We start from the raw sequence: 14,401 nt of genomic DNA on the forward strand, positions 1-14,401 counted from the left end.
AGAAGTCTGGGAGGATGGAACAGAAAACTTCTGGAGAGTGGGATTAGGAGGAACAGCAACCTTTATATGTTTAAGAGTAGCATATTTTTGAATCATTAAAAAGAATGCATAATAATTTTGAAAGTTACACAATAATGTAATGTGCTTCGGAGAAACTGTAACACTCATAGGGGCAAAGCCATGATAACAACTTTCAAATGCTTCAGCAATATTAATACATATTAGTAACGTTGGGGAGGGAGGGAGGGACTATGAAAATGGAAAGAACTGGGTCGACATGAAGGACACCCGGACCTTCGCTGCACTATTCCTGCAACCTTTGACTAAAGGTTAGAAATTTAAAAATAAATCAAGGTCAACTGAAAGGTCCTGGGAAGCTCCCTGCAGACCCAGGGAGAAGATACTAAGAAGGACCTATAGTGTCTGAGCAAAGCCTGGCCCTCTGAAAAGTGACAAGACTTTTTTTTTTGGCTGGGGGGGGGGGATGTCTTTTTTAGACAGGGTCTTCCTGTAGCCCCAGATGGCCTGGATTTATAGAGCCCCTGCCTTTGCCTCCCAAACACTGGGATTAAAGGTGGGCACTACTGCATCCAGCTGTAAAGTTTTTTTTATGGTCTTTTTGAGACAGGGCCTCCCTGTAGTCCCAGCTGTCCTGGAACTCACTATGTAGACCAGGCTGACCTTGAACTCACAGAGATCCGACTGCCTGTGCCTCCTGAGTGCTGGGACTAAAGGCATGTGCCAGGATGCCTGGCTTCTTTTTAAAATTTTTATGTTATTATTATTATTACTATTTTTTTTTTTTTTTGGTCTTTTTTAGACAGGGTCTCCCTGTAGCCCCAGCTGGCCTGGAACTTACTACATAGACCAGGCTGGCCTTGAACTCACAGAGATCCGCCTGCCTCTGCCTCCCAAGTGCTTGGCCTAAAGGTGTGTACCACCACACCTGGCTTAAACTGACAGGATTTTAACACATGATTTAAATGGTTTTATTTTTTCTATGACTTTTTACCCCCAAATAGTCAATGTCCTTAAGATATTGAAGGATCCCAGAATTTAGGTCCAGAAAGTTATGGTATAGTTCTCAGTCTAACCAAAGTCTTTGCTGACTCTGGTGATGCCCATGACTGGTTTGTACAATCCCACATAGCCACAGTTCAAGGGACATGGCTCAAGAGAGATCCTTCTTCTCACAACCCAGTCACAAGGTTCGTCTGAGTTGCTAAGAAGGTTCCAGATGGGTCTTCTGACAGGCATCATCACCTCCGATGATCTGCTCCAATGGCATCTGTGACCGTCTTAAAACCCTGCGCTCTGGAAGGAACACAAAGATGTCTGCGCCTGAAGGAAGCTGCATTCACCCACAACCTCATTGTTGGAAGGGACACTAGCCCAAGAGCTTACCGCTGAATACCAGTCCCACCTGGTGCACCTGGTGACCTGTACTCTGCCCAGAGACCTGCAGGTATATCCGCCCAGTAGGAAGGGAGCTGTTTTTATGTCCTGCCAGCTTCCTGACACTGAGCCAACATAAATGTGTTACCCCGCTTCACCTGGCTAGGATTCCTCAGTCCCGTCCCTGAGTATGTGGCAAACCTGCCTGGTAACCACCACTGCCTAAGTCAATCCAGAAGTCCCTCAGCACTTCTTGTCCTTTGTCAAAGGAGCAGATGAGAAATCCCCCTGTGTCCAGCGTTTCCCCTTCCTGGGAGTGAGCAATGAAGGAGGAAGGGCTTCACTCAGTCTTTCTGATCATGTCTCCTGACTGACTTGTCTCCTCAAGCCACCTGCAGCTGCACTCACTTTAGGAGTGCCTCCAGCTCACGCTTGACCCTGACAACGACGGGCGGCCCCTGGAAGGTGAGGGCCGTGTACAGCTGCACCAGCGAGGCCCCGGCCTGGATCTTCTCCAGCGCGTCCTGCCCACTGCTCACACCGCCTACCCCGATGATGGGAATCCTGCCTGCGGAGAAGCACACAGCCACACCAGCATGGAAGGTATGAGACCCAGGGCTCCAAAGGGCCCCAGCCCTCAATCCCAGCGACCTGCATGAGGGAAGAGCAGAGCCCCACACATGTCTAAGGAAGCCTTGCCTTGGGTGAGGGCGTACATCTCCCGGATGGTTTGAGTGGACAGATCTCGCAGCGGCTTCCCACTCAGCCCTCCTGTCTCAGAGCGCAGAGCATCCTGGAGGCCAGCAGGGCGACTCACTGTGGTGTTAGTGACAATCAATCCATCGATGCCCAACTACAGTGGGAGACAGAGAAAAAGACTTAACCCTTGAAATAAACAAGTTTCCCTGGAGTTGTGAGGCAGCCGCCAGGCCAGGAACCTGCTCTGCAGAAGTAGGACCCTCACAGGTCTCAGGTCTCTAACTGGGGGCAGTATCAGAATGAGCTTCAACATGACACATCCATCTCACATTAAACCCACCACATTCCTAAAACAGGGTTTAATCCTTACAACAAGCTGTCAGGTAGTGCTGTGTCTGAGGCCCCCAGGGAATAAGTGGTAGAACCAGGATTTGAACCCAGGGCTTCTGGGCTCCTATGTTTCTCCACTACTCTCCTTTGACATAGAGCCCTGGTGTTGAGACTAGTTGGAGGGAGACAGAGAATAGTCTAGTCCCAGCTGAGGCTGGCAGAGGTTAACACAGGCTTTAGGCTTGCTGGATGAAGATAAGGAGAGAGGGCGTGAGAAGGATTCATCAAGTATGTTTTTCAAGCATCCCTTTTTACCACTGGATAAGTTATATACTGACAGACACTCCCGCAGCCTCCCACCTCAGAGAGGAGGTCATCAACCATGCCACTCTGAGCTCTCCTAGGATGCCAAACAGCCTCTACGGACAGCGAGGGCTGCCCCCACTCTACCTTGGCACCCAGACTCTCACCTCTCTTGCCACACTGGCAATGTCTTGCTTGTCCTGGGCTGTGAGGTCAGGGGCAATCTTCACTAGCACTGCTGGCTTCTGCAGTCCCTCCAAGGCATCCCTCTCCTGCAGCACCTAGGGTGACATGCCAGAGATGGGGTCCCCAGGCCACAGCCCAGTGGGGCAGGTCAGTGTTTTCACATACACTTCAACTAAAGCAGAGTGACTTCAGACCCCTGAAATCAGGTATACAGGGCCCCATCAATGTGGATTCGGCTCAGTTCTTTTGAACCAAGGGATCTCAACTAGTATCAGATAACAGCTTAAGGGTTTTGACTTTTGTTCCTAAAAAACAAAGCAAGGAAATAGTGTCACAGTACTGCGCAATGAAGTTATTCAGTTCATGCACCACATGCTAGGAGCAAAGTGATAAGTTATGGTTTAACAGCAGGGATAGATAACTGAAGAGATCATTACAGTTGTATATGGGGTGGGGAGGCAGTGAGAGATCAGGGTGCTTTGGGAGGGTGTGGTGAGGACTTCTAACTGGCCAGGTGTGAAGAACATCTTCTCCTGGAGGTGCTGACATTTCATCCTGAAAAATGGGCAGGAATGAGGAAAGCTGGCTAGAGACAGGACTGTGTAATGACCCACCTTGGTCAGCAGGCGGCGCAGCTCAGCCTTTCCCTGCAGGCTCCTCAGACCAGCAGTGTTGGGACTGGACACATTCACCACCAGGTAGTCAGCCAAGGGGCCCAGGATGCGGACACCCTCTGCGTAGTCAGCAGCAGCATCCATCGATGTTTTGTTCTTTCCCAGGTTTATTCCCAGAGGCAGCCCGTCTGTAAACATCACTGGTCAGGGGTGCAGCCCCCGAGTTTGTGGGAAACATTCTGAAGAAAGGTTAGACTGGAGTTCGAGACCCGTTCCCAAACCTAAAGTTTCCTGACCAGCTGACAAAGACGCCTTGAACTCACAGAGATCCACCTGCCTCTACCTCCCGAGTGCTGGGACTAAAGGCCTGCGCCACCAAGCCGGCTACACTTTTTTTTTTTATTAATTTTATGTGTATGAGTGTATTGCCTGCATCTTTGTGAGTGCACCTGTGTTGCGCAGTGCCGTGGAGGTCAGCTTTGGATTCCCCTGGAACTGGAGTTAAGAATGGTTCGTAGCCACCATGTGGGTTCTGGGAATCAAACTCGGGTCCTCTGCAAGAGCAGTCAGTGCTCTTAACCGCTGAGCCATCTCTCCAGCCCCCGGCTACACTTTTTATTTTTAAAAATTAAAGTGGGAAATTGGAGATGTAAATACTAGTGATTACAGAAAATGGCAGGAAGCTGTGAGCGGTGACACACACTTGTAATCCTAATCCTTGGAAGGTGGAGGCAGGAGGATCGAGTACAATCCACTACAAAGCAAGCTCAAGGCCAATCTGGGCTCCATGAGACCCTCTCTCAAATAAAACCAAAATGATAATAATAATAACAATAATTAAAAAAATAAAAAATAAAAAAAGCAGGCAGGGCTAGGGATGTATCAGCTCAGTGCTAGAGCACAGACTTAGCATACATGGTTCCCAAGGTCAAGTCCCAGCACCAAAAGAAAAGTAGCTTTAAAAAGTTAATGGAGGGGCTGGAGAGACCACTCAGCAGTTAAGAACACTGGCTGTTCTTGCAGAGGGCCCGGGTTCAAATCCCAGCACCCACATGACAGCTAACAACTGTCCATAACTCCAGTTCCAGAGGATCTGACAGTCTCTTCTGTTCCCCATGGGCACTGCATGACATGGGTGCACTTACCTACATGCAGGCAATACACACACACACACACACACACACACACACATCAGTTATAACAAGGTCTTGGTGCTTCCTAAGTCTAGCTCAAGCCAGGACCATTTGGCCGCAGCATATGGCACTTCATGAGAGTACTGGACTTTCCATTAGTGGCCATGTAGCCACCCTGGCAAGATTCTGGAGTCATGAATGGCTGAATGGCCCTTTCCCCAGAGAACATCATCACATCTACCAACTCACGGCCCTCAACATGGTGCTGGCAAGAAGTTCCTGGTGCCCAGCACATACACATGGGCAAAGCGCAGGCACAGGACTCTGTCTGACTCCAACAAATGTGAGGGCAAACTCAGGGTGAGGAGCGGGTAGGGTGAACAGGTAATAAAGCTAGTTCACAGAGTGCAGCAGGCATTAAAAAGAAAAACTGTAGCCAGGCATGGTGGCACACGCCTTTAATCCTAGCATTTGGGAGGCAGAGGCAGGTGGATCTCTGTGAGTTCAAGGCCAGCCTGGTCTACATAGTGAGTTCCAGGACAGCTGGGGCTACAGGGAGACCTTGTCCAAAAAAAAAAAAAAGAAAAAAAAAGAAAAACTGTAAGACAAGAGGAGAAAAATCACAAACCTTGAACATCAGGGCTCTGCAGAGCTATCACACGCAGGGTCTGGCTCGGTTAAAGCCAGGGGGTTCTAAACATGCCACGTCCTGTTCTCACAATCTGAACTTGCCGAATGCCTCATCCCTTCTCCCTCCTTTCCTCAAATAAATGCACAAGTCACTGGCTTCCTCATGCCAGGACATCTAATGACTAAGCCCTCCAAAGGAAAACGAAATTCTTCCTCCCAGGCTGCAGCCTCTTACAACCCAGAGGGCACCTGGGAAGCCATGGGCAGGATGCCAACTCCCAGGGGTACAACCCCAAAATGCACCTCAGGAACAGCAGAGCAGACCAGGGAGGACAAACATGAGCATCTCCATGGCAGCATCAGAAGTGCAGTGTTTCTGAAACTGACACGGACCAGATGCTGACACCAGGTCCCAGTGAGGAGGAGTGCTGTCCCTCCCCACTTTAGCTCTTCCAGAATTAATGAAGTAGACAGGACACAGGGCAGGATGTGGGAAGACGGCACTCAGGTCCTGCTCAGGCTGTAGCTTCCCACATGCCACACACATGCTTTGCTTACCTTCAAGCCCCCTGAGGTTTGACACAACTCACACACATGCTTTGCTTACCTTCAAGCCCCCTGAGGTTTGACACAACTCACACACATGCTTTGCTTACCTTCAAGCCCCCTGAGGTTTGACACAACTCACACACATGCTTTGCTTACCTTCAAGCCCCCTGAGGTTTGACACAACTCAAGTACCATGGGCACCACAGGCCAGCAAGGCTTTGCTGAATTATGACATTCAGTTCAAACCTTTGAGGCTGTGGTGGAAGCCGGTAGTTCTCCCTAGGAGAGGAGTCTGAATTCCTTTGCTCTTTTCTAATTGATGTCATGTGTTCTCTGGGAATGCGCCCATGCTTCCCCCATGTTTCTTTCTAATAGAGGAAGAAAGCCCTCCTAGGCACCTCACTTTACCTGCAGTGAGCTTGGTCTGCTTCTGCTGTCTGGCCCGTAATCTGCGTTCAACCGCTGAGAGTCCATGGCTGTTAAATCCGTACCTAAGAACACATACCACAGGGGACAGGGTGCAGTTAGAAGGCGATGTCTTAGAAAAGGGTCTGAGACCATAATCTGCATTGTCAACTTGATGGGACTTAGAATCACTATGCAAACACACCTCTAGTGTATCTATAAAACAGTTTCCAAAAAGGTATAAAAGAGTAAGGGAGACACATCATGAATGGGGGCAGGAGCAACCAATAGGCTAGAGTCCCAAACTGAATAAAAAGGAGAAAGTGTGGGGCTAGAGAGATGGCTTAGTGATTAAGAGCACTGGCTGCCCTTGAGAAGACTGAGTTCAAATCCCATCTCCCACACAGTGACCACAACTGCCTATAACTCCAGTTCCAAGGGATCCAACACCCTTTTCTGATCTCTGTTATAAATGCAACACAGGTGCACTTACCTACACACAGGCAATACACTCATACACATAAAAAAATAAAAGTAACTAATCAAAAAAAAAAAACAAGGAGAAAGGGGATTGAGCACCAGCGTTCACCACTCTCTGCTTCCTGACTGTGGGCACAATGTGACCAGCTGCTTCATGTCCTGCCCCCATTATGGACTGCACCCGAAACGGTGAGTCACAATAGAGCCGTCCTTCCTAAAATGGCTTTTTGTCAGGCATTTTGTGGCAGCAACAAGAAAAGCAATACATTTTGGTTAAGTCACCTCGCTGTTCGCAGGGAGAGGCAAACAGCAGACACAGTGGCACATGGACTTGCTGACCTCAGAAACGCACTCACCCCTCCATCATGTGAACACTGAATACACACCATGTACCATCAAGAGCACGGAAGCTAAGTGTACGAATGCCGAGAGTGTGGGCTCCTCTCCTCCACTCCCTGACCCACAGGACTGTACCAAGCACCATCACCCTTGGGCCTGAGGCCACCTGTGACAACCAAATCAAAACACACACGTATGGTGTGACCAGTCCTGAAGCTACTGCTCGCCGCCCGCAGTGTAGCTTGATGTCTGCTGCAGGGCCGGTTCCTGGACCACGCACACCAGAGCAGGAGGCAAAGCCACGTGGCTGTCCAAGTTTCCAAGGTGGCTCCTAAAATTTGGCTAGTGGGAAGTACTGAGCCTTCCCTTTCTGGGTCTGATGTAATACAAATTGCCCAGGACCACAAAGGGTAGGGCTTTACAGTCTGGAAGGACTTCCCCTCCTAAAAGCAGCTGTCTATGTTGAATACTAAATTCTTTTGTTCGCTGAAGGCAAAGGTCACCTGTGTGGTACCAGAGCTGTGACCCCACGTGGCTCCTCAACCCTGGAACTGGGGCTGGTCCACAGTGAGACGTGCTGCAGGTAAGAGGCATGTTGGTGCTGGAGGCAAATAAGAGGAAGCTACCTGATCGGTAATTTCTCCTAGGAGGTCTCTGGAATATTTTAAATTACACGTGAGACTCACATTATAGTTCTCCAGGCCAGCGATGGACAAGTTCCATGGAATAACAAACTACAAAAGCCAACAAGCCCAGGCCTTCTTGGGCTTTCCTGCTGTCATCCCTGTGGCTAGCTCGGTCAGCTCACAGAGCCTCGGTGTGTGCACCTGTCACACTGAAACAATTACAGCTGTTTTCCAAGGCTGGCTTGGAGCTCTTTGCCTAGTACATGGTAGATGCTCAACAGGACTCCTGAACATTCCAAACAATAGAAGAATGTCTATATATTATATGAGAAAAAACACAGGGCAGAGCTTCTATTTCAGAGACTCCAACAGGACATATGTCCCTGTCACACTAGGCCATGACCTACCTGTTAATGACAGCTTGGTCCTCAGTGAGACGGAAGACTCTGGGTCTAGGGTTTCCTTCCTGAGGCTGTGGGGTCACACTTCCTACCTCAACAAAACCAAATCCCAGCTTGTAAAGTCCGTCCACTGCTTCCCCGTGCTTGTCAAAGCCTGCAGCAAGCCCTACTGGATTTCTGAATTTATGGCCCAGGACTTTCACTTCCTGGGAAGATGGAGACAAAGTTAGAGGGACACAAGGCTACACCAATGTTTCTAACAATGAGTCCCCCAGCATCCTACTTTGGAGTTCCCCAGGAGCACGCTCAACATCACTAGGCCCACAGAATAGGGGTCTTTGGGAGGAAGGGCACTCTGAGGAATTGATCTGGGCTCTGCAGGTGGTTCAGATGCCTACTGGAGTCTGACACCACGAGACCTCAAGGTAGGAGGCAGTGTTCCCACAACAGGTAAACAGGAGACAGACGCCATCTTTTCCAACCACAATGTATCCTATCTACTCAACCTGGACAGGAGAGGGGTCCTTGGTGTCGGCCTCTAGGTCAACTACTCTAACACCAGAAGTATCAATGAGCGGACTCCATAATCATCCTAACAAAGCAGCCCTGGCTGACCCCTCCTCCCCAGCTCTAAGAAGCCCGGACCACAGGCTCTGTGGGGAGTTAGAGGGAGGACAGCAGGCAGACTCTGGTACTGGCTCCACAAGCTCTTAGAGGTCAGGCAAGGCAAGTGTCCCTGAGGGAGAAGCCACGTGGTCCTGGAAGCAGGAGGTGGGAAAGGCACTCACAGCACAATGAAGTTAAGAACATGCGTGCAGCACCCAGAATAGTGAGGCAAGAAGTGGCTATAACAGGCTTCCTTGAGGGGGGCAGCTCTCCACTCTGGCTGTACACAGAGGCCCGAAGGCAGCTGTCAGGCCTCTCTGAAATTATAGTTAAATTGATAGGGCAGGAGGCCAGAGCATCTGAACACTTCAAAAGCACACCCCCCCCCACCCCCGCAGGAGAGTCTAACCATGAATAAGAACTGATGAGTTAGGAAACAATGAAGAATTAAAACTAGAAAGATTTTAATCCTCAGCTGGCTCAGGGGTTAAGAGCAAGGAGCCGCACCCACATGGCTGTCAACAAGCATCCACAACTCCAGTTCCAGGACGCCCTCTTCTGACCTCCGCAGGCATGGAACGATATGGGTGCACTTACAGACATGCAGGAAATACACTCATACCCCCAAAATAAAAATTAAAAAATTTTTAATTAAAAAAACAAACTAGAAAGGTCAATGGGGTGACAGTGTCACCGGCCTAGCTGTTAGTTAAGGAGTAGGGCCCACTGGGCGGAGTGGTACATACTGATCCCAGTACTCGGGAGGCTGAGGTTGGGGAATCATTTGAGCCAACAAGTTCAAGACCAGCCTGGACAAGAGACCTGTCACAAAAGGGAAAAGGGCCCCTGATTTCTAACAGTGACCCTTCCCACAAAGAAGTCTGACAGCCTCTTCTTTGGGTCTTTGTATTCAAATTGCTGCTAACCTCATTTGATAAGAAGTATAAAAATGCCAAGGCTTATGTGAGGTATAAATTCTGGGAGGCTGTGTGCCTTCCTAGTTCACTTCAGTCATCACACAGCACAGCAATGGGGGCAGGGGAGCCCAGGGGTGAGTAGTGCTTGAATGAGGCTGTGGTGGGTGTTTGCCTAGAACATAGCAGGACACACCTGCACGCACCAACTGTCTAATGGCTCCAGCTCACTTCTCTGTTCCGCAGAGGGACCTCAGCAAGGCAGCATGGTAGCCGTGCTGAATGCCAGAGCCACACTCCATGGGTTTGATTCCTGGTTCTGCTATCTCCTAGCTGTGCCACTTTGGGCAAGTCACTGACCTACTCTCTATCTACCTCCATTTCCTGGAGCTCTGGTTTTAAAAAGCTCAGTCCCAACTGAGAAGTACTAGGGATCTGACCTCCTCTGTATACCCAAATCTAAAACACAAGGTGATCCAGGAGCACCTACCAGCATGTCAGAGTCTTGAAATGTAGCTCGAGGAAGGAGTCCCAGGGAGCTGAGGCGAACAGCCAACCTGTGGGCTGACTCTGGGTCCAGCAGTCCCTGCAGGACTGGCATCAGGTATTCAGCATAGAAACGCTCATCTCCCTTGGCTGTCAGGTAAGAGGTGAAGAAAAGTCCTCCACCCCCCAGGATGATGACTGCATCCAGGGCCCGCTTCTGGAAAAAAAAAGTCCATTAGGACCTCCATCAGACCAGGCTGCAGCACCCTCCCTGATCCTTCACTTCTACCCAGAAGGAAGACATAACAGCCCTCCCCTGCTAACACTGCCCCCTTCACTTCCTACCCCACTCACACACAGGCTCTGGCCCTGAAGATTTTCCAAGGATAGTAGCCAGAGGGTTTCAAGACTGGCAGTATTGCCCCCTAGCAGGCAGAGGGGGCAGTTTTTACTGGTTAATGATAGAGCAATGTTAAAAAGACCTGGTATATTCGAATCAGTCACAATAGCCTTCTTTGCTTGATGCTGACAAACTAATTGCCCTGTATAATATATGAACATGCTACTAATATTCATGTGGTTAAAAAAACTTTGTATTGGGGCTAGAGAAATGGCTGCCTGGTTAAGACCACTTGCTGCTCTTGCAGAGGACCTGGTTTGATTCCGAGCACCCACATGGTGACTAACAACTCTCCCTAACTCCAGTTCCAGAGCATCCGGTGCCCTCTTATCTCCATGGGCACTGCATGTATATGGTACACTTACATATATGCAAGCAAAACACTCAAACCAAAAATAAACTTTTTAGAAAATGTGCATTATATGAGTCAAGAGGCATATGCTATTTCACCACATAAACGTTATCTCCCACATAGTTTACATGCATACTGTGACTTTTCCAGGAGTACAGGTGTGTTGGACAGCGTCAGTTGTCAACTTGACACACCTGAGAAGAAGGAACCTCAATTGGGAAATTTCTGCTATCAGGATGGCCTGTGGGCACATCTGTGAGGCATTTCCTTGATTGCTGAGTGATGTGGGAGAGCCCAGCCCATAGTGGATAGTACCACCCTTGGTCAGATGGTCCTGGGTTACAGAAGAAAAGAGGCTGAGCACAGGCCAGAGAAGCAAGTCAGTAAGATGCCTTCCTTCGTGGTCTGTGCTTCAGCTCCTGTCCCAAGATTCATGCCCTGGCTTCCCTCAGTGATGGACCGTCACCTGGAAGAGGCCCTTGTCTCAAGGTTCCTGCCCTGGCTTCCTTCAGTGATGAAAGAAACCCTTTCCTCCTCACGTTTGCTTTGGTAAGAGCGTTTTTTTGTTTCGTTTTGTTTTTATATGTAATATATAAATGTGTTGCGTGTGGGTAAGTGCACCCATGTCATGCAATGTCCATGGAGGTCAGAGAGGGTGTCGGATTCCCCGGAAACTGGAATTACAGATAGTTGTTAGCTACCATGTGGGTGCTGGGACTCGAACCTGGGTCCTCTACAAGAACAGCCAGTGCTCTTAACCACCGAGCCATATCTCCAGCCCTGGTCAAAGCATTTTATCATAGCAATGGAAACCTAACTTAGAACAACAGGTACCTTGTAAACTGAAGGATATAAAAAATAACCAAGAATTAGTTACCATTTTTAAAACCCTATCAGAAAGGGTACAGTGCTTTGTTTACCAAGGCACACCTGTGACATTTGTTTCTAAGTAGCGATTTAAACACCTGGCCATCTTACTTAGCTATGTTCCAATATTTACATATTGAAATGCATGTTTTCTTTTAATTTCTCCTTTTGCTGTGGGTAGGACATGATATTGTTTTAAAATTATACATAGACGTTATTAACCAGAAGTGTTATATATATATATAAAGTTGTGATATAAAAGTTTCTGTCTTGTTTAGTGGAGAATCACTATTACAACTCAAAAGTGGTTCACCATGCATGCCTTTTTGGTGATTAACACTGCCACATGCTAAGTCGTTAATGCGTTCATCGAAGGCAAACAAAACAGACATGGTCCCTGTCCTCACGGCGAGTGCAATCTCATGAGACAAATAATGACCTGTAAATATGGAGCCATGAAAACTGGCATGCTGGAACAAGTACTGTTTGGGATAATAGGAGGACCTGAGGAAGTGACCTAAAACTCACCTTCAAAGGGTAAACAAAAGTTAACGAGAAGGTGGCCGAAAGAACCGAGAAGCGGCAGAGAATGGGGGTAAGGGGTAAAAGCACCGCTTCAAATGAGACTAGAAATGTGTGGCGCGTCAACCAAAATAAAGATTTGGGTTGTTCACTAAACAAAGACGTAAACGATGTGATCAGCTTTGCTTGCAAGGACCCCCTCCAAGTTGCTGGTGTATCGCAAACCACGTATTCATCTGCCGAAACGCCTGTCCGGTCAAGCAACGAGCATCCTAGCACCAGTTCCAAATCAGACCCGGACGCAACCAAGATCGGGTCACGAGACTCCAGTTCTGCCAAACTCGACCGGAAGGCCACCCTTTCACTCTTACTACTTTCTGCCTGGGATCCAGCACGCGAGGCTGGGCGAACCCGTCCTCGCGGCCTCCGCCGGACACGCACCCTGCCTACCACTCTCCCGCCACACCCGGTCCTCCGGCCTCCGCACCCCGTGATCGCCCGCACTCACTTTCAGGTGAGTCCACGCCATGCTCCTTCTCCAGTGGGCCCGCCTCTGCCTCGTCCTCATTGGAGGACGTGGCCTCGGCTCCACCCACCTCCCCGGCCTCGCCAGGCCCAGCAGGGAGCCGGAGGGCGGGACGAGCACCTGGGTGACCCGAAGGGTCCCTCCGCCCCTAGATTCTGATTGGACGGCTGCGGGCGCGGGCGCACCACCCAGATGCACGCCCCTTCCGCCTTGGGGGCCGTCTGGGCTGCTGGTTGGTGTGGCTTCGCTCGGTGCTGGTGCTGAATCTTGCTGCCTCTCTTCTGGGCGTCTGTGTGGAGCCGGGGCTCCAGGCAAGGAAATGGTTTCCAGAAGCTTCTGAAGTGGGGAGCAGTCCGAGGTCTGCAGAACCGAAGTCGAAGCCCCGGACCCAGCGCCTGGTACTGGGCACTACCGGAATGCTTCCTGGTCCTCGGAAGGAAACAAGGGACGCTGCAGCCTAAGGGGTCCCTCATAGTTGTCTTTATGCCAGTACAACAGTATGACCTCGTGAGCCCCTTCCTGCAGCAGAAAAATTCTGAATTACATTTTATGGGGTGTACAAGTGTCAACATGTGAACCATAAGTACATAAGAATTCTACTTGTCTTTTTTAAACTAAGCTACCAAAGGAGAAAAAATAATCGTTAGTCCTACTGCAATCTTACGGGCTGGGAAGACATCCCTAGGGTTGCGGTAGTGGCGCTATTGTCTTGGGTATGACCGACAGCTGTCTAATTGGACTTGAGGTTCACTCAATAGGAGGGAATTCATATCTAGTGCTGTAAACAGCCAGCTACAGTAGCTGGAGGTCATAGATTCTAGAGGAGAACCTACTACTGCCATTTCCCTAAACCAATACAGTTTCTAACCATAGTCTAAGAACTTACTCTTTATACCCACAGATAAGTGTAGCTCTCACCATTCATCAAAGAAGCTTCTTTTTTGCAACAAACAGTGGCAACTACGGAAATCACAACTCGTCAAAATGCCGAGAATAAGTGACTGTGGAGTGCCCAGCTCCAATTCGTATAAGTACAACACAACCCCTACACCTCAGGAAGGGGTTGTGGAAACATGGCAGAAGATGGGGCGGGAAGATTTTTAAGAACCTGAGGACCAGGATGCCTGCTGCCAGATCGTGTCTTCTAGGCATGACAAGGATGCTGAACCCATGAAATCTCAACAATATGGTTACCTAACCACACCTGTGTTATGTAACACCACCAGTTGACTTGCCAATTGCCAACCGGGATGGGGGAAATTTCATAAGTACCACTCCTAGATAAACAGCTATAGGCAACCAATGGCTGCTAAGAGAGGGAGAATCAGTCTCCACCAGAGATGAGTCCCTGATAGGTTATCCACTTCCAAATGGTCAGCCCTAAACACATACATAAGAGCAACACTAAAATAGGCTCAGTAGGTTTATGTGTGTATGTGTATATATGTGTACTAATAAGTAATGAGCTTCAGAGGGGAACATGGGAAGAGTTGGAGAGGGAAAAGGGAAGGGTATAAAGTATGTAAATATAGTACTCAAGTATAAATTTCTCCACAAACCCACACGTGTTGATAAATGAATATATATTTTTATTTATTTTTAAGACAGTCATGCTATGTAGCCCGGGCTGCTCTAAAA

At 49.0% G+C, this 14,401-nt stretch overlaps 1 protein-coding gene across 2 annotated transcripts; it reads right to left on the reverse strand.

Moving 5' to 3' along the window:
• Window positions 1-973: 973 nt before the first annotated feature.
• Window positions 974-12,892, reverse strand: Dhodh (dihydroorotate dehydrogenase (quinone)). Of its 2 annotated transcripts, none has more exons than XM_008834939.3 (9): window positions 12,746-12,892; window positions 10,101-10,313; window positions 8,097-8,296; window positions 6,248-6,330; window positions 3,528-3,715; window positions 2,895-3,008; window positions 2,095-2,248; window positions 1,804-1,963; window positions 974-1,314 (listed from the first exon to the last, which is right to left on the reverse strand). In XM_008834939.3, exons 1-9 carry the CDS (start codon window positions 12,803-12,805, stop codon window positions 1,260-1,262), a joined length of 1,227 nt encoding a protein of 408 aa, XP_008833161.1. In that variant the 5' UTR covers window positions 12,806-12,892; the 3' UTR covers window positions 974-1,259. The 2 variants fall into 2 exon arrangements, with proteins under 2 accessions (XP_008833161.1, XP_029420281.1); XM_029564421.1 differs by having other exon boundaries at window positions 3,528-3,727.
• Between the last annotated feature and the right edge of the window lie 1,509 nt (window positions 12,893-14,401).

The sequence above is a fragment of the Nannospalax galili genome, unplaced genomic scaffold, assembly GCF_000622305.1.
Source record: "Nannospalax galili isolate Female #2095 unplaced genomic scaffold, S.galili_v1.0 scaffold56, whole genome shotgun sequence".
Classification (NCBI taxonomy): Eukaryota; Metazoa; Chordata; class Mammalia; order Rodentia; family Spalacidae; genus Nannospalax; species Nannospalax galili.